Here is a 27,695-nt window from a genome sequence, read left to right as displayed (position 1 = left end):
AATTTCGTATTTGGCCCATAAGGGAGTTCCATTTTTTTAACTCCTACACAGCAAAAAGTCATTTTGCCAGTCGCAACAAGCCTTGGTTTACATTCATCTTCAGTAAAGCTAAATTTTCAGAGCGTAATGATCTGTTTGGTGTGTAAGTAGACATATTGGTTTTAAACAATTCTGGGATGTTTCTATACAAGAACTGATGACAGATCATTACTGTTTTATATTGTATTCTGAAGGCGACTGGTAGCCAATGCAAATGTTGTAGATATGGCAAAATATATACTTTATCATGCCCAAAAGAGACTCAAAAGACTGGAGGCCGATTCTGGATCTAATGTCGGTCAATGCTGCCCTCAGGATACTGCATCTCTATATGGGTAATTCTAACGATGGATGCCAGCCTTTATTGTTGGGAAGTGCATTATGAGAGGTGTTAATCCTCCTCACAGACAAAGTGGTCGATAATCAGTTGGAGCTGAGCCACCTGCTTGGTGCTGAAAGCGCTTGGAAGCTTACTGCAAGACAAAGTGGTTTGAATTTTCTCGGACAATGCAGCAGCAGCAGGGAGGCACCAAGAGTGCTCCACTATGCTTGGAGGCCCAGTGGGTAGAGATATAACTGTTGGCACTCTTGGCAGCACATGTAGCAGGAGTGGACAATGTCCAGACAGATTTTCTCAGCCAGCAGATTCTAGATCCCGGAGAATGGGCTTTATCTCAGGAGGCAGTGGCAGTAGCGTGGGGGAGGGCAGGGAGACAGAAAGAATAGGGGGGCAGGCAGGGGGACAGGGAGACAGAAAGAAAGAAGGGAAACAGAAAGAAAGGGGGGGTCAGGGAGACAGAAAGAAAGAAAGAAAGAAAGGGGATAGGCAGGGAGACAGAAAGAAAGAAAGAAAGAAAGGGGGCATGGAAAGATAAAGAAAGAAAGGGGGCAGGGAGACAGAAAGTCAGACAGAAAGAAAGAAGGGGGCAGGGAGAAAGAAAGGGAAGGGGGGCAGGGAGAGAGGAAGAAAGAGGGAATGAGGTCTGGAGGAGAGGAAGCATACAGTAGGCTGAAAGAAGGGAAGAAATATTGGATACACAGTCAGAAGAAGAAAGTGTAACCAGAGACTCGTGAAATCACCAAAGGTAGGAAAAATGGTTTTATTTTCAATTTAGTGATCAAAATGTGTCCATTTTGAGAATTTATATCTGCTGTCTATATTTTGCACTATGGCCCCCTTTTACTAAACCGCAATAGCAATTTTTATTAGCACAGAGAGCCTATGAGCGTTGAAAGAAGCGCAGGGCATTCAGCGCAGCTCCCTGCACTAAAAACTGCTATCGCGGTTTAGTAAAAAGGGAGGGGGTATATTTGTCTATTTTTATAGTTGTTACTGAGGTGACATTGCATAGAGTCATCTGCCTTGATCTCTTTGAAAAACCCCCGAATATAAATGATAATTAACATTTTCTCTGTGTACAGTGTGCTTTGTGTTTTTTTAAAATTTTTTTATTGTTGGTAGATCATTTTGACTTGGTCATTTTAAAAGTAGCTCACAAGCCCAAAGAGTGTGGGCACTCCTGGCCTAGGCCTTTCATATACCGAGACCTGGCTTCCCTGGGACACTATTCTTTGCCATGTTAGCCAGAGCACCATCTCACTTGCCACTACTACCACACATAAAATAATTTTAAATGACTTCACACACAAAACACAGACAGATATTCACCAAATTCAGAACAAATTAGAAATATGAATCACCAAAATTAAATTGGGAACTTCAAGAAGGTAACCTCAGAAAATATTACAACATTGGAGAAATAAAAACAGAAATGCATTAAATTTTGTACTGAACACAAAGGTGGGGCTTAGCCCCACAATTAATATTTCCCTTGCTGTGGTTGGTGGGGATCCTCAAGCCCAATGCATTTAATTTTGTACTGAACACAAAAGCACAACCACAAAGGTGGGGCTTAGCCCCACAATTAACATTTCCATTGCAGTGGTTGATGGGGATCCTCAAGCCTCACCAGATGATGACTGTCTTCTGACCAGAACTCTCCCAAGCTCTGCAGCCAGCACCCACCTCCACCACATGCCTGCTTGGGTTTCATGCATGCAGTGGCAACTTGGGGATACTGCCACCAGCTGCAGAACCTGGAGATTTTTGGCTGCTGGAGGAGGTGGTCTTCATTTGGCAGGGCTTGGGGAACCCTACTATCTCAAATATTTATATAGTATTTTGTATTTGGGTGGGGAGAAAGTTGGTGCCTATCTATTTTGGGCTCAAGCCCTCCCCACATCAAACATCTGGCTACACTTTTAAATATAATACAACCCCCCCCCCCCATCAATAATGCATATATTCTAAAGCTAACATATTCCTATTAGTAAATTCAGAATAAAACACATTTTATTCTACCTTTGTTGTCTGGGAATTTTGCTGTTCCATCATCTTAGTCCCAGTTTCTCTTTTCTGCTTTATTGCCAGTCTTCTGCTAATTATCTTTCCAGTGTCTGCTGTCCATTTTCTTTTCGCCTCTCTTCTCTCTTGTTCCATTCCCTCACTACAACTAAGATATTGATTCTTCCCTTTCAGCTGTTTCCTTCTTGTTTTTCTTTAATGTATCTGTCTATAAAAATTTCACCCTCTCATATCTTTCTCCTTTTTAATTTTCAGCTACTTATCAATTTTCCATCTTCTCTCAGTTCCTAGCTCTCCTATTTCTCATCTTTCACATCCTCCTATTTTCTTCCATCTAATCCCCATGACCACATTTCTGCCTCTGTGTTCACTATTCTCCTCTCACTCATCATCTTGCTACCCCTTTATGACCTCTCACTATTTCCAGAATTCATCTCTCCTTTCTTGTAGCCTAACCCAGTGTCATTGTCTGACATCTCCCAGTATCTTTCTGTCTCACCTCTCTTCCATCTCTTCCCTCTTGCTCCTAAGTCATCATTATTCCCTCTCTTTTCTGTTCTTGTACCCTCTCCCCCTTGATGCAGCATCTATTTCCGCCCTCTATCCCATTGTTCAGCATTTTTACCTCCCTTCCACCCCCAAACTCAATGTTTTCCCCTTCCCTCTCATCACCAGCTTCATACTTTTCTCTTTCTTTCAGACTGCCCTTTCATCCAGCATTTCTCCTTCCCTCCCCACTGTCCCCAGATCCATCATATCTCGCAGGAAGACCAGGGGAACGCCAGACAAGGATGGAGGCAAGGGAACCCCTAAAGCCATGGGGCCCTGTTTGCCCTGCCCTAATGCCAGCCCTGATGCTTAGGGGGACCTAGGTATGCATAGATGTCACCATGTGCTCTTAATAGCCAGGGGTTTTTTTGGCCTAATTTACCAGTGCCTAACACAGACATGTAGTGATGTCTAAGTCAACCATGCTTATTCTCTGCCCTTAACCATGTCTACTTTTCAGGATTGTGTTGTTAGGCTCCAGTAGGTGCCTCAACTTAAGCATCACATGGTATTGTGCACGAAACCTTATGTAAGGAGGGGGATTTCTGTTTTCACTGAATCTTTCAAAGTGCAGAAATTCAGCAAACAGGCCTCTGATGTCATAGCAACAGGGAAACTGTCTTTACATTATATAGACTCTTCCCACTGCCAAGAGCACAGGGAAACTTCAAGGGGATCCGCAAGGCAAACAGCTCCAATACTAAACCAGTGTCCACCCAATGTTCTGCCTCTACTATACTGAAAGGATTGATTGGACCTACACTGGTAGTCTCCGTGAAAGTAAAAGGGAAACCAGTGAAGGCACTATTGGACAGTGGGTCACAGATCACCATCATCTTTTACTACTGGTACAATGCCTATCTGAGGCATCTGCTTCTACACCCTGTAGAGAGCTTGACCATATGGACCTCAGTGAAAGCGGTTACTCATACTGAGGTTATGTGATAGCAGAAGTTGAATTTCCAGAGAAAATCACAGGGATTCAAGAAACTGTACCCATGATAGCACTAATATGTTCTGAAGCTTGAGGAAGGGACAGCACTTCAATCATCATTGGTACTAATGCTAGCCCAAAAGTGCCAAGAGAAGGTGGGTGTTAACTATCCATCAACTACTCCAAGAGGCTTATGTTAAAGCAGGGCAGTACCACTTTCAGACCCATGAAGAAGATTTGGGCCCTGTTTGGTATGCTTCCTCCAAGCCATTAAAGTTGCTGCCTGGAACAGTAACCTCAGTGGATTGGAACAGTAACCTCGGTTGCCGGCCATGTAGAGCTTCCTCCAAAGATAAAGAAACAACCATTGATGATATATGCTCCACTAGAGAGCACTCTACCTGAAAACATATGAAATGCAAATGTGGGTACAAAATGAATCCAAGAAAGAGATCAGTTTACAAAAGGATCATAAATAGCCCATGTATATAGAGTAGAATTCATCATTGCAGGCTATTCTCAGCAAAAAACATCAACATCAGAAAATTATCTATCCTTGTTCAATTATGGGGACTCACCTTTTCCTTCTTATTGGAAGGACAGATTGATACAGCAGCTTTTAAAAAGAAGCAATGTATTCTCAACATATGAGTAGGATGTAGATTTGGTCAAAGAAGTAGAACATCTCATAGATCAGCATGATCCACACTCCTTCCAGGAAAGATTGAGATGGTTGGCATCAGGAGACATGCATGATGTTGGAAAGCACTTGTGAAAGCTTTTAGATGCTGGAATCATCAAAGAGTTCCAAAATCCATATGCCTCATTGTTAGGAAAAAGAATGGGTCTATGCGCATGTGTATAGACTACCGAACATTGAACAAAAGAACCGTACCAGACAGTACACTTAGATAATGTGTGGGACTGTCTGATGGGTGGCAAGTGGTTCTCAGTTTTAGACTTGTGGAGTGGGTACTATCAGTTACCTATGAAGGAGAGTGATAAAGAGAATAAAGCTTTCATCTGCCCAATTCGAATGGATGCACCAAGGGATCACAGGAGCTTTGAATACCTTCCAAAGACTCATGGAGAAGATGGTTAGAGACAAGAATCTTTTGGAAGTGTAGGTTTACCTCGATGACCTCATTGTGTTTGGAAGAACATGAGGTAAGACTGATGAAGACCCTTGACAGGCTGAAGGCACAGGGGCTCAAGCTGTCATTAGGCAAAAGCCAGTTCCGCTCAAGTGAAGTATGTGGGACACATTGTGTCTGAAAGAGCTATTGCTACAGATTCAGACAAGATTGCAACAGTTGCCACTTGGGATAGACATACTGATTTGGAAGCCCTCAGATCATTCCTAGGATTTTGTGGCTACTACAGAAGGTTTATAAAAAATTATTCAGTGATAGTACGTTCACTAAATGAGCTCACGAATGGTTACCCACCTGAAAAGAAAGGAGGAGGCAAAAACCAAATGTCGGGGCTACCATACTTAAAACCAGATGGACCCAGGAGTGTGAAGAGGCGTTCAAGAAGATTATCCACTGTTTGACAAATGCTCCAGTGTTGGCTTTCACTGATAGTCAACTTCCATAGATTCTGCATACAGATGCTAGCCAAGAAGGGTTAGGTGCAGTATTGTACCAACCTCATCTAGATCATGGATCTCAAAGTCCCTCCTTGAGGGCTGCAATCCAGTCGGGTTTTCAGGATTTCCCCAATGAATATGCATTGAAAGCAGTGCATGCACATAGATCTCATGCATATTCATTGGGGAAATCCTGAAAACCCGACTGGATTGCGGCCCTCAAGGAGGGACTTTGAGACCCCTGAAGATGGTATAAGTCCTGTCACTTTTGCCAGCCAAAAATTATCTGAACCCGGAAAGAAGTATCCAGCTCACCAGCTGGAATTTTTGGTATTAAAGTGGGCTTAACTGAAGGCATCTTTTATAGAATCAGGGTCTAAGTGCAAAAATGTACACACAAGATTATAGAATAAGAGTATAAATGTTGAGATATATATATATATACTAGCTCTTTAAGCCCGTTACATTAATGGGTGCTAGAGACGCTTCCTCCCTTTCCCCTTCCCCTTGCATTTCCCTTTGCACGGTCTCCCTCGTGATCAGGACGGGGTGGAGGGGGCTGCTGGCCGGGGCCGGCGGAGAGGAGCTAGGCAGCTGGAGGAGTAGCAGCATTTGCTGCCGATCGCAGCCTCCGTCCTACCTGGATTTGCTTTTTTTTCTGCATCGGGAAGGTGGAGAGCGGCCTGCAAGGTTCGCTACAGCGGCTGGCAAACCTCAGCAGGCCGCTTTGAAGAGCAGCGGCAGCGGGAGGGGGGAGTCTCTGGAGCACGCGCCTCCAGCTAGCGCAGGCGCTGTGAGGTGTGACACAGAAGCACACCTCACGCCACCAGGAATCACGATCTTTGAAAAGCGCATGCGCACTTAGCCTTTTATTATTATGGATATATATTTATATATATATATATATTTTTTTTTTTTTAGCTCTATTATATTCTGCTTCCTAAAGGTTTCTGGTATAGAGAAAGGGAAAGAAAATGGGACTTGATATACCACCTTCTGGTGGTTACAGTAAAAGCAGTTTATATATTATATACAGGTACTTATTTTGTACCTGGGACAGTGGAGGGTTAAGTGACTTGTCCAGAGTTACAAGGAGCTGCAGTGGGAATTGAGCCCATTTCCCCAGGTTCACAGACTGCTACACTAACCACTAGGCTACTCATATACAGAAATCCTGCTATATGTAAAGAAATTGCTAAATCTTTGCATCCTACAACTTTGGGTTGCATAAGAAGCTTTCTGCAGATTTGGTTTCAATAAAATAGAAGCTTCTTCAGGTACTGCTGTGAACAGAGATTTGGGGGAACCAAGGAGATCAACTAATGCCCTGTAAACATGCAAAAGCAAAGTAAAGTACTAGAAATCTGCACAAGCTGTGTTAATATTGCTGATGTAAACTCAGTTTTGTGTCACTCTTTCCATATTTACCCTTAGAAATCCTTTGATGCCCACCCTCGAAGGGAGAGCCAGGTTCGTCAGTTGGCATGGATTGGAGATGGTGTGTGGGTGTCCATCCGTCTGGACTCCACGCTGCGCTTGTACCATGCCCACACCCATCAACACCTGCAAGATGTGGACATCGAGCCTTATGTCAGCAAGATGTTAGGTAGGAGAGAGAAGCGTCACTCTGAAATGAGAGATGTTCCTCATCTTATCATGGGCACTGCATACTCTGTGAGAGGACTGTAGGCAGCTCTGAGAACCCCCCAGAAATTCTGCTTTTCTTTCTTTTCTTTTCTTTCTTTCTTTTCTTTCTTTTCTTTTCTTTCTTTCTTTTCTTTTCTTTCTTTCTTTTCTTTTCTTTCTTTCTTTTCTTTCTTTCTTTCCTTTTCTTTCTTTCTTTCTTTCTTTTCTTTCTTTCTTTCTTTCTTTCTTTCCTTTCTTTCTTTCCTTTCTTTCCTTTCTTTCCTTTCTTTCTTTCTTTCTTTCTTTCTTTCTTTCTTTCTTTCTTTCTTTCTTTCTTTCTTTCTTTCTTTCTTTCTTTCTTTCTTTCCTTTCTTTCCTTTCTTTCTCTCTCATTATAATTATAGGCTTACCTACTTTAAAGCTTGAAAAGGTACTATGGGGAAGGGGAGGCTATTCATGAACCTAGTTGCCTGAATTAAGGGCAAATATTATAAGAAGTGCCCAAAAGTTGGGCACTGATATAGACACTGTTCAGTGCGATTCAAGTAGAATTGGGTGCTATTTAGTTATTCATGCTGAGCGGCACCTATTTTGAAGGCGCCCATTAAATAGGCCAGCTCTAGGCACAACTAAAAGTTAGGCGCCCATGCGCACGCTTAAGAGCAGTGATTCTGTAAGAAGGCACCTAAAACGTAGCCACGCCCACGCCTAACATGCATAGCGCCTCTTTTTTGAAGGCCACCTAAATTTTTAAAGGCGTCTTGTTACAGAATCGCGCTTTCTTGATAGGCACCTATCTTTCAATCAGTGCTGATTAAAAAGCTTAATTGGGCTTGTTCTTCAATTTAGAAAGGCGCCTATCTAATTGGTGCCTCTGAAATAGGCCCCCAACTTAAGGCACTGGTTACAGAATTTGGGCCTTGGTCACTTATTTAAAAAAGGTGGAGAAATTGTACTGAGCATGTGTAGGCTGTAATAACAACAATCAATATAAACCAACTCCACTATCATAAACACATATAGCTCTAATGTGTCTTGTTAGGAGGGAAAAGCTTCGGGTTCTGAGTAAGCTGTAATACTTAGCAGTTCTACTCTTCAACATCATAGGCATAAAAAACCTCCGGACACTTGTGTTGACTAATTATAATCAATCGTAAACATTAGTGAGCACAACTTGAATCTTGTAATCCCCTGACGTGGGCCCGCGTTTCAAGGCAAAAGCTGCTGCTTCAGGGCACCGAGGATACCAGCTGTAAATAAAGAACAAAAACAAAAACAAAAAAACATTGTCTTTGCACTCATTTAACGCTTCTTACTATCTAGCGAACTTTGTACTCACTGTATCGTTGTTGCTTGTTTCTTATGAGTGTCAACTGTTCAACATGGCGCCTTAGTGTTTTAATACTCCCCCTCTGACATCACCTCTTCTGATTGGTTGGGGGGGCGTGACAGAGTCACTGACATGAAAGCTATTCAAATCAAGCAACCAGACTGTGAAAGGGAACTAATAAAAATAAACCAATCTATGGTACTAATGGCAATCTGTAGACATCCTGTGAAACATGGCATTACTGACACCATGTCCCAGTGCCGACGAATGATCCTTCCTAATTAATGTGCTCTTGTATCATAGTTTAATATGCACATTATTACTCTATCTTCTGATTCATTTCTGGTTGGAGAGAAGAAAAGTTCTCGATTCATGTGTTTAGATGTGTTTACGATAGTGGAGTTGGTTTATATTGATTTCAGTTGCAAATTCTTCTACTCCTGGTATTGTAATAGTGGCTGTAATAACAGTACACATTAAAGGCAAAAACCCAAATTAAGCTTGTCCACACTTCTGTCTTTATACTGCTTCATTTGCATATTCTCTGGTGTAGAGGACATATAAGTCCTGATAATATGTGATTTTCCTTTGCTCGCGAGTTGCTTGCAGAAGAATTAAATTTACATTCTTCAGCTCCGCCTCCTTCTTCAGTGCTATAGAGCCTCTTTCAGTTTTTTCTTTCTGCAAGTGAATTGAGAAGGTATGATTCTGATCTGCTCCGATATTTTTATTTTTTGTTTTTCTTTTTTTTAATCTAAGTTTGATCCTTTGGTTGCTGGAGAGGTCCCTGGTGACCGCGGATCAGCTCTGCCTGGGAGAATACGCAGACTCTGGGTCAGACGTCTGCAGCTGGCAAGGCAACCCTTGGGGTTCCTGGCTGGTTGGCCTGCACTGGATTTTGTGGAGCTCGGGGGTCTATTCCCTTTGAAGCTAGTTTGCATCCTGATTTATCAGATGCTAGATTGTAAGCTGTTTGGCCCTGGTTTCAGTACCGTACAGATTAATGGCTGTGTAAATTTCTCCCCCCACATGTGCATGGTCTGTGGGGGTTGAGGACTCAGTCTGGTTTAGTTTGACTGGCAGTCCAAAGATCCTAGCACATGGACTGGTTTCCTGAGCAAAAGAAGCAGTGTCTTCTCCATTTCCAGCTTCTGTGAGTACTGCCTATTGAAGTCTATGGGAAAATCTGGGCAAGGGGGAGTCTGAATTTGCAGGTTCTGAGGATTTTTGGGGCTGTTTTTAGGGTCCCCCACCTCCAAAAACCCCTTGCCATAATTTATTTACCCTTAAGTGGGTTTTCCTAACCATGCTGCCACTGCAGCCATTTTGGATTTTCCTGATTTTGAATAAAAGCCTCCATCTGCCTCAAAACCCCCTCAATTTGGATTTAAAACATTAGGGATGGACTCCTTTAGTAGAGATACCTCTATATCATGCCAAATTTGCGACAGATGGCCAACTGAACAGCAGCCGTGTGCTGTATGCCGTGGGGCATGTGAGAGAGAGGCAAGAGCATTGGGCTTAGCTCCATATGGTACCCTTAAGGCTGGGGGATCACAGAGGACCCCTTGCCTGGGGAAGAGAACCTCTACGGAGCCTTGGGATGGAACATGGGTGAAGCACAGTTGCATGGAAGAACAATCCGGGGGTCACTAGTCAGGGATTTACCCCAGAGTTTCTTAGTTTATTGTGGAAGCTTACTTAAACTGTCAGGGGTATTTCACAGTGGTCAAGGGAGCAAAGCTGTCTGCACAAGTGGATGTGTCCTCTTCAAGCTTCAGCAGAAATTCCTGAGCAGGAGCCAGAGGACCAGTCTGATAATGGAAGTTGGATTCTATGCCTTTACTGTCACAGAGTGAATCGTCCCTTCTGGGCGATTCGGGGTCTCAAACAGAGATGAGAGGCCAGGAGACTGTAATCCCCCTTGAACAAGGGGAAGACCCAACAGTACGCTGCCTTTTTAAAGCAACGGTGTTGCTGGAGCTTATCCCAGAGTCGATGTAGGAGTTAATCTTAGAGACTCCACAGGCTGTGGTGGCACAGTGCTCAATTATGAGTTCTTCCCAGGCTCAGACTTCATTTTTTTCTGTTGCATCCAGATCTTACTGCCCTATTTATGGAGCATTGGGAGGTCCTGGAGGGCTCCCTAAGAGGAGCTAAGACAATGGCCAGGCTGTATCCCATTCTTCCTGAATTTCCGCATAGCAGTTTTTTGTTCAGCCTAAGATTAACTCACTGGTAGCTCAGGTTACCAAGCGGAGTTCCCTCCCTAGTGAGGGGTGTGTAATCTTGAAGGATGTGCAGGATTGCAGAGTGGATGTAGTCCTCAAATCCCAGTTTCAAGCCTTAGGCTTGGGATTTAAGGCAGATTTAGGCCTTAGGATGGATTTAAGGTGACCTCTTTTGTGGCATGTGCCTGTCATGCTAGAGTCCGTTGTACTGCATGCACGAATGACAAGGTGTACCCGCAACTAGTCATGGAATGGATTGACTATGTTGTGGATGCCATATATGACGTTATTAGAGTCCTGAGCAAAGTCTCAGCTTATTCCATCTCTGCCCACAGAATGCTTTGGATCTGATAGTGGGCAAGAGATTTGGTCTCTAAAGCCACCTTAAGCAGACTCTCCTTTAAGGGGCAGATGCTTTTTGGAAAGGGTTTGGATGATCTTATGGCCAGTGTGGATGATTGTTGTCCTAAAACACTTCTAGACAGTAGATAACGGAACCCTCGAGGGTCTACTCGGAATAAATTTTGTGGCTCCAAGCACTTTTGTCAGTACTCCGGAGGATTCTCTACCCAGAGAGCAGCAAAGGGTCCCAGACAAAGGTTCGGTAACTCTAGTCATACCCAAGCCTCTGGACCACACTCTGCCGCAGCCTCCAAGAAGTCTCTATGATGCTAGGACTGTAGCTGAACTTCCACAGATAGGAAGGTAAGTTATGCAAGTGTCTGCTGGGTGCTGGACACAATCTGAAACAGATACTAACTTGAATTCAGCTACCCCTTGGTGGATCGTTTTGTGGATTTCTCAATCAGACAACTAGAAAATGTGGTCTCAGAGTCTGATCAACAGTGGACAGGCTGCTGCCCACAGAATCAGGCTTGGGCAGATACTCTATATACTTCATAGTGCCCAAAAAAGACTCCGAAGAATGGAGACCGATCCTGGATTTGAAGTCAGTCAATGCGGCCTTAAATGTGCCTCGCTTCTGCATGGAAACTGGTTAGTCATTGCGGTGGTTGCTCCATATTCTGATTTATCCAGTTCACAGGAGATTCTTGAGATTTCATGTACTAGGGAAATATTTCCAATTCTCCGCCCTTCCATTCAGGCTCGCTACAGTGCCGCTCACCTTCACCAAGGTATTGGTGATGGTGTCGGCAAATCTCTGAAAAAAGGAAATTCAAATACATCCCTACTTGGACGATTGGCTGATCAGGGCCCTGTCCAAAGTGGAAGGAGAGAGTGCATTGACTTAAGTAGTCCAGCTGTTGCAGGATTTGGATCATCAACTTCTGCAAGTTCTGCTGGTTCAGCAATTGGAGTACTTAGGAATATGCTTCAACATGTCAGACAGCCAGGTCTTTCTTCCCGAGCCACACAAGCTATAGTGCGGCCTAGTGTTCCCGCTAAGCTGTGCTGGCGTGCGCTGGCGCACAAAATATTAGGTCGCAGCGCACAAGTTTCTCGTCACAGCGCAGGACCGGCAAGATTGACTCATTTGAACTTCTGCAAGATCAGCATCGGAAGCGTGCGCTGGGCCGGAGAGATCTTGGGGAGCCTCCGACAGTGGCTTTCTCCCCTCTCTGCAGCTCTCCTTTACTTCCCAGCGCAGCGATTCACGAAGGCAGCCTCGGGGCTTTTGCTGAGTCGCGGCTGCCTCTGATGATGCAACTTCCTCTTTCCTCAGAGGCGGCGCGACACAACAAAGGACCCGAGGCTGCCTTCGTGAATCGCTGCGCTGGGAAGTAAGAAGAGCTGCTGGGAGGGGAGAAAACCACTATCAGTCTGGGAAGCTGCTGGGCAGGGGGAAAAAAGGGACAGCTGCTACTGGAAAGGGAGAAGGAGAGATGCTTCTGGGAGGGGAGGAGGGAAAGGAATCTGGGAAGCTGCTGGGCCAGGAAAAAAAAGGGACAGCTGCTACTGGAGAGGGAGAAGGAGAAGGAGAGATGCATCTGGGAGGGGAGGAGGGAAAGGAATCTGGGAAGCTGCTGGGCCAGGAAAAAAAAGGACAGCTGCTACTGGAGAGGGAGAAGAAGGAGAGATGCTTCTGGGAGGGGAGGAGGGAAAGGAATCTGGGAAGCTGCTGGGCAAGGAAAAAAAGGGACAGCTGCTACTGGATAAGGAGAAGAAGGAGAGATGCTTCTGGGAGGGGAGGAGGGAAAGGAATCTGGGAAGCTGCTGGGCTAGGAAAAAAAGGGACAGCTGCTACTGGAGAGGGAGAAGGAGACGGAGAGATGCTTCTGGGAGGGGAGGAGGGAAAGGAATCTGGGAAGCTGCTGGGCAAGGAAAAAAAAGGGACAGCTGCTACTGGAGAGGGAGACGGAGAGATGCTGCTGGGAGGGGAGGAAGGGAAGAGAGTTACTGCTGGACAGGAGGCTGGGAGAAAGAAAGAAAGGGGGCAGGCAGGGAAACAGAAGGAAAGAAGAGAAACAGAAAAAAAGAAAGAAAGGTTAGGGAGAGAGGAAGAAAAAGTTGGGGGAGGGAATGAGGTGTGGAGGAGAGAAAGCATACAGGCTGATAGAAGGGAAGAAAGATTGGATGCACAGTCAGAAGAAGAAAGTGCAACCAGAAATCACCAGACAAGGTAGGAAAAATGATTTTATTTTAAATTTAGCAAAGTGGAGGCAGTATTACCACAGTTTTCAAAGGAATTTGCCCAAATAACTTAATAGTTAACTGGGTAAATTCCCAGAGATGAAAACTTCCCTTCACTTACTATGCACAGTTCTGAATTTATATCTGCTGTCTATATTTTACAATATGGTCCCCTTTTACTAAACCGCAATAGTGGTTTTTAGCGCAGGGAGCCTATGAGCGTCAAGAGCAGTGCTGGGCATTCAGCGCAGCTCCCTGCGCTAAAAACTGCTATTGTGGTTTAATAAAAAGGATGGAGGGTATATTTGTCTATTTTTGTATGCTATAAAAAACAAATACAGAGAGAGACTGAGAGCTGTTGACGAAGAGCTACGTGTGTGTCTTTCTTCCATTCCAGCCAGAATATCAGCTTTGTGTTCAGCCAAACAGGCCCAGGTTTCACACTGAATAAAGTATTTTATAATTTTTATAATTTTTATTTCATAATAAAGTAATTATAAAATACTTTCTTTGTGTTTATTTGATTCCTATTCAAGAGAATTACTTTATATATAGTCAATATAGGCAGAGAGTTAAATTTTTTAACATTTTCTAATGGTGGTGTGCCTCGTGATTTTTTTCATGAAACAAGTGTGCCTTTGCCCAAAAAAGGTTGAAAAACACTGGTCTAGAAATTGAAAGCATCAAACGTATTGTCTTCTGGACTGTTTTTAATTTACAGTTTACACATATGGATGTAACAGACATAACTACATTTGTTGTAAAACATTTATTAAGATATCATTTCATCCCTACAATTTCTGTGTTCTTAAAAATATTATTTAACGTTATTTAATTTAGCGTGTAGGCCTAAAATTCCTTTGAATACCTCGTCCTCATGTATCAGCAACTTTGACAACATATTTATTTGGCTCATAACTTGCTGGCGCCCGATATTTTTAGCTCACAGTGAAAAAAGTTTGCTCATAACACCCGCCCGCTTAGAGGGAACACTGATTCCCTTATATATGTTCTTCAGTTGTACCAGGCCATATACAAAAAGAATCTCCTGGTATAAGTGAAGAAAACCTTAGATCCACAACCTGGGTTGTTTTTTTTTTATCTAATCACAGTGTTTCTGCAAAACAGACCAGCACGGAAAACATAAAGTTCTCTACCCATGTCTTATCAGGCACTAATATTTGTAACAATTCTCCCAGATATCAGTCATTCTAGGAGCAACCTCACATAAAGCACATAAATCTTCCTTACCCCAATCGGTCAAAGCCATACTAACCCCATGACTTCTCTTAATATCTTTAAACAAACTTCAGTTTCTCATAATATCTCCCACAGCTGTTCCCTATCAAGCTGCTTCAGAGAAAAAAACTACAGTCTTACCTGATTCACCCAGAGATAGAACAGAGTCACGGCACCAAGCTGTTTGGTTGAGATAAATATATATACAGGCTATCTACCTGCCTCCTAATTCTTCCATATAGTCCTCAGTTCTTAATTCTAACTCAGGGAAGATCAGAGAAAGAAATCTCACACAAAGTGATGTTAAAAATAGTCAAAGCTTTGAGAAGCATTTCTGCATCCTCCAAAATAATGGGACATCAGAAAGACTTCCCCAATACAGGTGACTGGTCATTTTATTGACATCATTAATTAGTTCATTATTAGACATACGTAGTTGGTACATCTTCCAATCACAATGCATTTACAATTTGAAGTCACATGGTTTCTTAATTTTACTTTGTTAGTAATTTCCTTAGCAAAAGTGACTTAACTCCTCACATGCTGTTTGTCTCACCTCTTGTCAGCAATAAAAGGACCATGCAGACATGTTCTATTCTATTGCAAATATCTCGTTTACAGAAACAATCACATGATTTTCTATAGTTCAAGCTCATCAATATTTGCCCTAACTATGTAAGTGGAAGAAAACTATGTTCTTTTTTTTTTTTTAAACTTCTTTATTCATTTTTCCATCAATCAACAAGTTTACAATTTTATACACTATATTATCCACAATCATTTGTACATTCTTACTCATATCTTATCAAGTTGTAAAATATCCCACCCCATTCCCTCCCACTTCTATATTTCAATCATTATCATATTCTAACTCTTTCATTTTATATTCAATCAATCTTGTAAAGGTGCCAAATCATTTGAATATTCCATTAAAGGCCCCCATATCTTTTTAAAATTCTTATAATTCCCATTCTGTAATGCAATAGCTTTTTCCATTCTATATATATAACACACTGTATTCCACCAAAATGTAAAATTCAGACTTGTATAATCTTTCCAGTTCCTAGTTATGTGCTGGATGGCAACTCCTGTTAATATTAATAATAATTTATTATTAGATCCTGAAATTTGACTTTTATATCTCATTGAAGTGCCAAATAAAATTGTATCATAGGATAGGGATACATGATTTTCTAATAGCAAATTAATTTGGGGCCAGATTGACTTCCAGAATACATTTATACAAGGACAGAAAAAAATTAAATGATCTAACATCCCTGCTTCTTGCTTACAATGCCAACTTCTATTAGATTTAGAATTATCTACTTTCTGTAAACGAACTGGGGTCCAAAACACTCTATGCAACAAAAACAACCATGTTTGTCTCATAGATGCCGACATTGTTGATTTTATTCTCCAAGACCAAATTCGTGGCCATTGAGATTCCGAAATTTGGTGTTTTATCTCAATGCTCCAAATATCCCTCAACCCAGTTTTCTTTTTTTTATTCAAATATTCACTTAATAATTTATACCACTGTGCGGCTTGGTGACCCAAGAAATCCGCCTGAAAGCAAAGGAATTCTAAACTATATTGATTATGAAGAGTCTTCCATTCAGGGAACCCCCTCCTGAATAGCCTGCTTCAATTGCAACCATTTAAAACTTTGATTTTTATTCAGATCAAATTTGTGTTGCAATTGTGAAAAACTAAGCAGCGATCCATTTAATATAACATCATTCAAGGTACGAATACCCCCAATAATCCATTGCTTCCAAACGATTTGCGCTCCGCCAATTTTGATCTTGGAGTTTACCCAAATGGATTGGTGTAAAGATTTAGCAATTGGAATAGGTGACATGTTACTAACATAACTTAATGTTTTCCATGTGTCAACAAATATTTTATCTTCTCTATATCTTCTAGGTATTTTTATTAAAACTATGTTCTTATAAACCAATGTGTTTTTCTCTCTAAACCGTCTAAACAACTACTGGAAGAAAAATATGTATACCAGAAACTTTTTCATTTGCTAACCAATACATTTCTGCAACCACATGGTTATAGTCACATGATTTCCCCTAACTCATCAAGCGACAAATATGTCAGTGTGACTTTTAGCTTATTTTCATGGAACCATTGTTATGGCTTCAGCATCTTGTTCCAGACATTAAACCAAAATATTTTGTTCTATGAAGGAAAAATATGTACTCTGCTGGCTGTGCTGTTTATACTTTGCTGTGTCACAAGTGTTTGAAGTATTTCTATTATTCATATAATATTAGTGTCTTTTAAAGTCTTAACTAAAAGTGTATCTAATACATATTACTTATGGGCCTCCCCCTTATGTTCTGCATAATACAATTATCCTCATCAGTGGTAGCATGCGTGCTGGCAGGCAGTGTTATTGTATTAGCTACATGGTACAGTGTACTTTTATGCTTTATAGTGGCAATGCCAATATATATAGGCAGTCCCTGTTTTACGAACATCTGATTTAACATCAGACATGTAGTTATGAATGGGGGGTCCTGTTCTACCTTAGGTGTCACAATGCATGCCTCTCCCTCCCAAGTCCCAACGTGCTTCTCTCTCTCCCTCCCTCCATTCTATGCCTCAAGTACGTGCCTTCCTCCAGTGGGTGTTTACCTTCTGGCCAACTCCCTTCTCCTTCCTGCCACAGTCATTTCTCTGCACAAAGCCGCGGGCGGAGCTCCTAAGCGCATCCCGTGGCTGAGCTGGAAGTCTTCCCTCAAACTTTGGAGGAAGCTCCTCCCATGTCAGAGAGAAGGCTTCTGGCTCAGCTGTGAGATGAGCATAGGAGCCGCTGCCACCCATAGCTGTGTGCAAACGACTGCGGCAGGAAGGAGGAGGGATCCGGCCAGAAGATATACAACTGCCGGAGGAAGGCATGTACTTGAGGTGCAGAATGGAGGGAGAGAGAGGGGCCTGTTGAGACTTGGGAGGGAGGGAGAGGAGCTCATTTGGACTCATGAGGGAAGGAGCACACACTTTGGACAAATGATGGATGGAAGGAAGGAGGGAGGGGGCATAATCTTGGGACACAGAATGGAGGGAAGGAGGGAGGGGAGCATTAGCCATAGGATGAAAGAATGGAGGGAATGAGGGGAAAGAGATGCTGAGGTGAGGGAGGGAATAGAAAGGGAGAATTGGGTGTCTGAGAGAGGGAAAGAGAAATGGTGCACATGGGGAGATGAAGAAAGAGAATTGTTGGACATAGGGAGGGAGAGAGAATTATTGGACAAGGTGGTGGGAGAGGAGTGAGGTAGAGATGTATGGGGAAGAGCAGTGGCGTACCTAGGGTATGTGGCACCCGGGGCCCATCATTTTTTGACACCCCCCCCCTATGTAAAAAAATATTTTTTGTAATGACCATAAATGGTCAGAATAGAAACAGGCAGTGAAAATTTTCTTATATTCCAAACATAACATAACATAAATTATGTCTGATTTGTCATGACATCAGAAGTACATATGGAGTAGTTGCAGGTGATGCTTGGGACAGTTCTGATTGTGTTAGTTCGGTTTTATGTGTTTTTTGAATAGAAGGGTTTTTATTTCTTTTTGAAGGTTTTGCAGTCTGTGGTCGATGTCAATTGGTTGTAGAGTTGGGGGTCGAGTGTTGCAGCTCGAATGGCTAGGAAGTTGTCGAACAGTTTTTTTCTTTTGACGTTTTTGGTTGGAGGGTGTGTGAATGGTGTGTGAGTTCTCCTATGTCTGTTTGAAGTGGATTGAATTATTTAGCTGAAGAAATTAGTTACCCCCTCATCCCACACACATTAATTCTCTTCCATTTTTGTTCCCATTATAAAAAACACTGATAAGTTCCCAGAAAAAAAATACATTAAAATAAGAAGTGAAAACAAAGGCCCCTACAGATGAGAACATAACATAAGAATAGCCTAACTGGGTCAGACCAATGGTCCATCATGCCCAGTAGACCATTCTCATGGTAGCCAATCCAGGACACTAATACCTGGTCAAAACCCAAAGAGTAGCAACATTCCATGCTACCGATCCAGGGCAAGCAGACACTTCCCCCATGTCTTAATAACAGATTATGGACTTTTCCTCCAGGAATTTGTCCAAATCTTTCTTAAAACCAGCTACACTATCTGCTTTTACCATAACTTCTGGCCACTTCATTTTTAAGTTTAGCTCTTTCCTTTCAAACAGAGACCTTGCTAGATGTCAAATACAGCACAAGGTAACTTCACATGGACTTAGCTGTGCAGGAAATGTGAATCTCCTCATACACCCACCATATAGTGCAAAAATGGGAAAAGGTCTGTTTTTTTCTTTCGATCACTACATAGCCTAATGCCACACAAGCAGCGCTGTTACAAACATATTCTGTAGGTCAATGCTAAGGATAACAAAGTTTCCTTCCTTGGACCAGAAGGAGATAAACCACTGGAAGAGATCCCAAAACAATACACAAAGACCCACTCAGTGTGTGAACCAGTTGAGTGGAGTGGACTAACTGGGGGATGGAAATGGGCCCGGAGTTTGCTCAGCAGAATTTCCCAGACCACCTCTTCCTCTCAACACATTGACACGCTGCCACCATCACCACTAGGAACACCTCACTGAGTAGGCCAGCTATGCTATAAACTTTATAAAACACATTATTATATTTTCTTATAAAGCACATATTTTAACTGAACTCTCTGACATCCTCAGCCTTTCCATTCACAAAAATAGAAGGAAGAAAAGTTCCCATTTCCTGCTGTCTCATGTCCCCGGCCTATACAATATTTTTTTTCTGCAGACCCTTCAAAAGTCTGACCAAATCCTCGTTTCACTTGCATTATAAAGTACTGAGGATGCCATCAAGTTCAAGTTTCAAGTTTATTTAATTCTTAATATATCGCCTATATAAACATTCTAAGCGATGTACATAATATAATAAAACATAGAAACATTAATATACTTTAAAAACAACAAATTTCAATAATGACTAACAAGAAAGCGGGGAAAAAGGGGACAAAGTTACAATAAGGGCATAGGAAAAAAGGGAAAAAACAAAAGGTTGGGTAAATTGTTACAAGGCACTCTTTATGAATATTAATTTAGATCAAGTAGATACGTAAAAAAAAAAATATTAGAGATCATAGGCGTCCCTAAACAAATAAGATTTTAAAAGTTTTTTAAAAACTGAGGTATCATGTTCCATTCTAATATGCTGAGGAAGGGAGTTCCATGATTGTGGGCCTGCTACAGTAAAGATATCTGCTCTTCTCGTGCCGATGATTTTTAAAGAGGGGATAGTTAGTAAATTTAATTCTGATGAGCGTAAAGAGCGTTGTGGTTTGTAGGGGATTAGAGATTTTGAAATGAATTGTGGCTCGCTAGATGATAGAGTCTTAAAGATTAGAAATATAATTTTGTACAATATCCTGTGGTTAATTGGTAACCAATGTGCGTCAATCATCAGTGGGGATACATGATCAAATTTTCCCCAATCCCAGGTCCTAAAGTCTAAGACAGTAGCGCAAACTAATGCTGCCAGATACAGGAAAAAAATTTTTGATTCGATTCAGCCCTATTGAATTGGTTTTTCAATTCGATTTTCCTGCCCAGTTGGGTGATTTTTTTTCAAAACTCCTGGTGGGTTTTATAGCTTTTTCACCCCCTTTGGCTTCTCCTAACCACACTGGCGCTGTGGTGTAAATAAAATAAAGAAACAAAAAGGACTTTTCCTCTCTCTGTTAAATCCTAGCTCACGTTTGCAGTCCAACACCAGCTCTGGCAGGATACACATTTCAAATCTGACATATTATAATCACAAAACAGAAAATAAAATTAATTTTTCTACCTTTTGTTGTCTGGTTATATTTCAAATCTTGTTGGTCCAAGGCTCTGGTTTTCTTCTGATAACTTGCTTGCCAGAGTCTCCTTCTTTCTGCATGCTAACCATCCATCTGCCAACTCTGTCCTCCCTTTCCATTTCCCTTCCCTTCCCAGGAAGTCTGGTATCTTTCCTTTTTTTCATCTCCCTCCACAGATCCACCTTTTCTTAAATACCCTTTCATCCGCCATCTCTCCCTCCTTCCCCACCACCCCAGAGTCCACCATCTCTCCCTTTCTTTTCCTAATTACCCTCCTATCCAGTATCTCTATCCCTCCTCCACACCATCCCTTGTGTCCAATTTCTCTCCCTTTCTGTTCCTTCATCATCTCTCTCCCTCTCCTCTATTTTCAGACCCATTATTTCCCCCCCCCCCAAAGTTTGGCATATGCACGTCTCTTTGAACACCCCCTTCCCTCCGTGTACTTCTAAATCATGGTCCCCCCCAAAGGCCTGTCCCCCCTTAAAGGTCTGCCTGTCCCCCCTTGAAGGCCTGCACCCCCCTTGAAGGCCTGTCCCATCCCCTTGTAGGCCTGTCTCCCCCTTGAAGGCCTGCCTGCCTGTCCCCCTTGAAGATCTGCACCCCCCGAAGGCCTGCACCCCCCCGAAGGCCTGTCCCCCACTTGAAGGCCTGTCCCACCCCCTTGTAGTTTCTCCCCCCCCCCCTTGTAGGCCTGTCCCCCCTTGAAGGCCTGCCTGCCTGCCTTTCCCCCCCCTTGAAGGCCTGTCCCCCCTTGAAGGCCTGCACCCCCTTGAAGGCCTGCCCCCCCCCCGAAGGCCTGCACTCCCTTGAAGGTCTGCACCCCCCCGAAGGCCTGTCCCCCCCTTGAAGGCCTGTCCCACCCCCTTGTAGGCCTGTCCCCCCCCTTGTAGGCCTGTCCCCCCTTGAAGGCCTGCCTGCCTGCCTTTCCCCCCCTTGAAGGCCTGCACCCCCCCTTGAAGGCCTGCACCCCCCCCTTGAAGGCCTGCACTCCCTTGAAGGTCTGCACCCCCCCGAAGGCCTGTCCCACCCCCTTGAAGGTCTGTCCCACCCCCTTGTAGGCCTGTCCCCCCCTTGTAGGCCTGTCCCCCCTTGAAGGCCTGCCTGCCTTTCCCCCCTGGAAGGCCTGTCCCCCCCCCTTGAAGGCCTGCACCCCCCAAAGGCCTACACCCCCCCCGAAGGCCTGCACCCCCCCTGAAGGCCTGCCTGCCCCCCCTTGAAGGCCTGCACCCCTTGAAGGTCTGCACCCCCCCCGAAGGCCTGTCCCCCCTTGAAGGCCTGCCTGCCTGCCTGTCACCCCCTCCCCCTTGAAAGCCTGCCTGCCTGCCCGCCTGCCCCACCCTGAAGGCCTGATGCCCCGACCCACCCCGAAGGACCGCTCGCCCCCCTGGCCTCCCCGCACCACCTATGAAGCAGCCGCAGCAGGATCGCGAAGTCAGCGTCAGCGATCCCTGCGCTGCTTCCTGCGCCACGGTCCCGCCCCTCCTCTGACGTCAGAGGAGGGGCGGGATCGTGGCGCAGGAAGCAGCGCCTAAGCAGCGCAGGGATCGCTGACGCTGACTTCGCGATCCTGCTGCGGGTTGCTTCACAGGTGGTGCAGGAAGGTCAGTGGGGCGAGCGGTCCTTCAGGGGTTGGAGGGGACTGAACGGCAAGGCCGGGAGCACCCCCTTAGGGCTGGCACCCGGGGCGCACCGCCCCCCGCCTCCCCCTTGGTACGCCACTGGGGAAGAGAGAGATGAGTGGGAGTAATGTTGGATGTTGTGGTGGTGACGAGGGAACAGTGGGATGGATGGAAAAGAATGCAAGAAGGGGCCTCAAGGAGGTGGAGAAGGTGGGAAGAATACTAGGATCCGAATTACATACAAATTCAACTTAACAGTTTAAAAAATGGAACCGGTTCTTAACCTGGGGACTGCCTGTATAGCAAAATAGTACTGTCAAAATATGCTACATGGTATCAGCCTCTTTATATGTGCATTGTTAAGGTCTCCCTTATGTGTTACCCAGTGCCAGCTTCCTTATTCTCTTCATAGTGGCAGCATCCTTTGTGCTGCATAATGGCAGCCTTCTTATCTGCTACTTGGTAGCAGCAGTCTTCATCGCTGCATGGTATTCATGAGCTACAGCCTAGCTGGTTATTATGAGCCTGCTTTTGGCTGTATCTCATCACTTAGTCCATTGGCTCATACCTTCTGGATATATAACATATTCGATGACATTCATTTCTGCTGTAGTCATTAGTCATCTTCGTTGTTCTAGATGATAGCTTCATCAATATCTTTAATGTTTCTGTAGAGTAGGCTGACTCTTTATAGTTACCTTTGGAACTCTGGTTTGCTGATTCTGCATTTCATTTCTTCTCTGTTTTTTTCCCTTTGTCCCATCCTAATTGGGGCACCGCTTTGCTATATCCCATTCATTTTGGACTGGTGTGGCATAGATGTAATGAAAAGGAAAATTATGTTTCTTACCTGATAATTTTCTTTCCTTTAGTCATGCTAGACCAGTTCAGAAGCCTTCCTTCTCTGGTTTTCCTTAAGTGTTTTCTTCTTATAGATAATAGCTTCTGCTTTTTATTACCGTCACATGGATGCCTCACAGCTCCTGATTCAGTGAAATACCTGTATGTCAGTTGAGTATGAGCCGCTTTCTATAATGTTAACAGTATAGCCTCATATAGCCTGTGACATGTTGTATAGTCTTTTCCAATTCTCAGCTATAATTGTTATGAGCACCAGTGCCTGATTATTCAAAATACTGAACATTACAGACTGTACAAACCCTTAAAGGGCAAAGCTCTGGGGACTACTTTTTCTTCTCTGCCTACATCCACTGGTAGATGGACATAACTCATTAGTTCTGGGGTGGTCTGGCATGACTAAAGGAAAGAAAATTATCAAGTAAGAAACATAACTTTCCCATCATGACCTCTTGTCAATGAGTTCTTTTTTTTTTTTTTTTTTTAGCCATATTATAATAAGACCTGTTAAATATTTAAATGTTCTATTCTTATTTCCTTTTTCCCCCTCTTTTACCTAGTAAGTATATTTTGACTTTCTTAAGCTTATCTTATGTTTATTGCAGACCATCCAAAACTGTGGGTTGGGATCCCAGATGGGATCACAAAAGCTACATTTTGGGTTATGCCCTGGGTGGGCTGTCCATAAGTGCATCACTATTCTGCATCTCCAGGGGAGAAAGGTGTTAGTTTTATTTTTCTGCAATCATAGCCACAAATAATTGATAAGCACTGGCTTATTTTATCATGGAGTAAATTTCCCTTAACTTCTTTCTGCTTCTAGCGTAACATTTTACTTCATGGATGCCAGTAAGCATTGTAATCTGTTCTCTGCACGTCTGTGATCTAGTTATACACTGGATTAAGCTTTAAGGACTGAAGAGTTTGATTTTAGTGTTTGGAGTCTATTTGCTGCTGGAGAGTGGATTTCTTGTTGACTGCACAGATAAAGTGTCTGTTTTAATTGGCAGGCACTGGAAAGCTGGGTTTCTCATTTGTACGAATCACAGCTCTGCTCATTGCTGGGAATCGCCTCTGGGTAGGAACAGGAAATGGGGTAGTCATCTCCATCCCCCTAACTGAGAGTAAGTAATGCTTGTTTGACCTTTTTCTTTCATCCACAAACGGCTGTATTTACTAAATCTGGCAGCAAAGTGGCACTGTTTTCTAGTATAATACCAGCCTCAGTGCCAGAAAGAGTTCTTGTGTTTGCGAGTAGTTTTCAAACTCCCTCATATCTGCATAGTCTGTAATTTTTACATGCACTTTTGCTTTGAAAATTATATAAGAAAAATGTGCTTGTAGATATCTGGATCTTCTTTCTTTCTATGTGTGTATATTTTCCAAGTAAAATAACATACTTTAGAAGATTCCAAAAGTATGCACAAATTTCCAACCCTGCTTCCAGGAATGCCTCTTCCTTTTTTTTTCTTTTCTTTTTTTAGTAAATTATGATTATGAAGTATGATACCACTATATGTGTAATTTTACACATTTTTAAGGTGGGTAGTTTTCAGAAAGCCCATTTCTGCAAGTAAAACACTGTTAAATTTTTCAAGTTTTATTTAAAATTTCATATACCGCTTAAAAAACTGTCTAAGCGGTGCACAATATAGTAACTATTAAAAACAAAGGGGATAACATTAAAACCAAAAAGACATTAATGACATATAGAAACATAATGATAAGGGGAGAAGTACAATCTATGATAGGAAAGGAAGACTTAAATGGTCAGTATATGAGGAGGGGGAGATGCTCTTCCTTCTGCCTAAGGTCTGATATCTACTTGTCATAGGCGTCCTTAAAGATCTGTGGAAATTACTTTGAAAATTGCCTTCTCAAGGGATGATGTGTTATAATATATTCTTCATTTAAAGCCCATTTCTGCATGTAAAACACTGTTTTACCTGTGGAAGTAGCTTTGAAAATTGCCCTCTAAAGGGGAGATGTGTTAAAGTATTTTCTGCATTTAAAATATGTTCCTCATAGAGAAAATTACTCTTAGAATAGAATCAAATACTTAAGTGTAAGAACAAGTTCTGACAAGACCTTATGTTGGCAGTCCTGGATATATAGTTTGGGATGAGGTTTGATGTGTGTTTGTGCTTATAAAAAAGGCATCTATGTTACGCTTATAAAGTACTTTTTGAACTAGCTTAGATGTCTTATTATGAACTTACCATCTAAATCAGGGATTCTCTTTTTCCTTTAATCCTCTTTAATATAAATCTTGGATCCTTATATAAATATATATGTATATATATATATATATATGTATATATATTTATATAAGGATCCAAGATTTATATTACCATTTAAGTCTTCCTTTCCTATCATAGATTGTACTTCTCCCCTTATCATTATGTTTCTATATGTTATTAATGTCTTTTTGGTTTTAATGTTATCCCCTTTGTTTTTAATAGTTACTATATTGTGCACCGCTTAGACAGTTTTTTAAGCGGTATATGAAATTTTAAATAAAACTTGAAAAATTTAACAGAGAGAGAGAGAGAGAGGGCCATTCTCTACCCAGCACGTAAAGATCTTATTGTCATCCTTTTGGACAAGTAGAGAAATGTGTATTAGTGTGCAATTTAGCAATTAGATTTAATAGTGTTGCCAGTTTATAGAAAGTTTTGTGTACAGCTTTCATCTGAGATGAACAGAAATTATTTCAACTAAAACAAATCCTGGAGACTATGCCCATCATTTTTCAAATGTCTTCCACCAAAAACAAACATTAATTATTATCTAGTGATGTATTGATCATTATTATGCAAATGTCTCCTAAAGTTGTTGATAGGGTCTGACTCCACTAAGCTGCCTCTTCCATACCCTATTGGAAAAGACCATGGCAGATCAAGATCAGAGTTTGATTTCCAACTTTGTGAATGCTGGGCTATGTTTACTCAGGAGAATAGCTACAGATAGGCCCCAGTGGGCTGGGGCCCACCCACTTTAAGCTCAGACTCACTTGGCAGTGGCACACCCTTAGTGTGGCTGATAGGGATTCCCAAGCTTGCCAGCTGAAGACCTCCTTCTTCCTCTGAGAAGCAAGCATGCGCTAGATGCCATCTTGTTCTTAGGAACACTGCTGCCAACAAGAGCTTGGTGGCATGGCAATCTGGGCTGCTGGGCATCATCAGAGTCCTGGAGGTTTTCAGCTGGTAGGGTTTGGGGATTCCCACCCAGCTCAGGTATTTATAGTGTGAGGGGGTGATGCAAGAGAGTGGAGAGGACATATCTTTTCTATCTAATCTGCCCCTAGGCCCACCCAAATTTGTTTTCTGGCTATGCTACTGATTGAGCTACCACATTAGCATGCATTATCTGTTGCATAAAATGGGATTTGGGGTAAATAATGTGCATTAATATGTGTTGGCATTTAGTAATGTGGCTGAGCATGTTTGTACTTCTAGCCCTTTGATTTTGAACTTCTTTTAATACCTTCCATTTTATTAAATCCTAAAGGGCTGTCTTGTTCAACAGCAAAAGAGAATGTGTATTTACCTGCAAATTCCTAGGGTCTAGCAAATGATGTTTGGCTTCTTGGCTTGGTTTTACCTTCTTTTCTTTGTTTCCTTCCAATAACTGACTTTCTCTTGTCACCTCCACCTGTCCCTATTTCTCTCTGTTCCTTTCTCCTGGTTTCCTCATCTTGCCTCTCTACTAGCTGTAGTCCTCCATCGGGGCCAGCTGCTTGGACTCAGGGGTAAGTTGAGGACCTTCCTCTTGCTGGATCTTATATTCATTCCATCCATCCTTTCATTCATCCATCCTGCTGTTTTAAGTTGCAGTTCCTGAGAAGAGACCAGGAGATGCTTAGTGCAGTGCTAACCTGTGGAGCAGGGCATCTTGCATTCTCCTACCCATTATTTTGAAGTTGTCTGGGTTTATATCTCAGAATTAGATTACCACTGGATAGCAGGATAGAATGGTGATAATGATTTTGAAATTTTTTAGATGGATGCTCCATACTATCATCCAAGACTGAATCTCTTAAGTTTTTTCACCTTCTATAGCCAAGGAATACTGAATAACGGATCATCTTGCTGTTCTCCATTCAGCATTCCTTATTCATGAGATCTTTTCAAGAAATTGAGCATGTAATAAGATGAATTGAAATAGCTAAATGTTTCGTTCACCAGATATTGCAAACTGGTCTAATGCACGTTGTCAGTTTCAAACATACAAACTCAGATGTTGAAAAGTGTAAATTTAAACCATGTGCTGCACTTTCTGAAGGGATCTGTTCCAGAAGGTTTAAACCCTTTTGAAACTGTATCACCAGAGAACATTACCCTTGATTATCCAGCACAAGAAGTATCTGGATGACTTCAACGCAGAGCTTACGTGTCAGTATTCAGATTATGGGCAGTACTCACCATTGATGCTGTCCAGTTAAAGACAATATTCAGCTCAGTACCCTAACTCTGGATAAAGTTAGGATCACCAATCCCAGCTCTGCCCTCAGACTGCCCTGGCACTATTCAGATATTTCCGAGGTGGTTTGTAAGGATATTCAGTGACACTACCTGGATAGTGCTGCTGAATATTCATGGATAGGTCTGTCTAAAGCATTTCTGTGGATAATGGTGTTGTAATATAGATAAATGCTGACACAATTGTGCAGGGCTGGATCAAACTATGGACCAGGTGAGGCCCTGGCCCAGGGCGCTGGTGATAAAGGACACCACAATCCCAGTACAGTCTACCTTCAGACTTCTAGAGGGATAAATGCTGGAGTGGGATTTTGGCACCCTTTATCATCAATGCCTTGAGCCAGTGCTTCACCTGATTCAGCAGGAGGGGGAAGACCTTAGAGATG

The 27,695-nt window shown here is 42.6% G+C and overlaps 1 protein-coding gene across 20 annotated transcripts in view; it reads left to right on the top strand.

Moving 5' to 3' along the window:
• Nucleotides 1-27,695, top strand: part of MAPK8IP3 (mitogen-activated protein kinase 8 interacting protein 3) — a 242,062-nt gene that overhangs the window by 191,371 nt on the left and 22,996 nt on the right. For 16 of the 20 annotated variants that reach the window (XM_033914092.1, XM_033914105.1, XM_033914111.1 and 13 more), the window contains 3 exons: nucleotides 6,913-7,084; nucleotides 23,839-23,952; nucleotides 26,541-26,579. In XM_033914092.1, coding sequence (XP_033769983.1) covers nucleotides 6,913-7,084; nucleotides 23,839-23,952; nucleotides 26,541-26,579 — 325 coding nt within the window. The remainder of the gene's footprint in view (nucleotides 1-6,912; nucleotides 7,085-23,838; nucleotides 23,953-26,540; nucleotides 26,580-27,695) is intronic. The other 4 variants (XM_033914108.1, XM_033914112.1, XM_033914101.1 and 1 more) reach the window with 2 other exon arrangements.

This window comes from Geotrypetes seraphini, chromosome 11 (assembly GCF_902459505.1).
Source record: "Geotrypetes seraphini chromosome 11, aGeoSer1.1, whole genome shotgun sequence".
NCBI lineage: Eukaryota > Metazoa > Chordata > Amphibia > Gymnophiona > Dermophiidae > Geotrypetes > Geotrypetes seraphini.
This window is presented reverse-complemented; position numbering and strand designations above follow the sequence as displayed.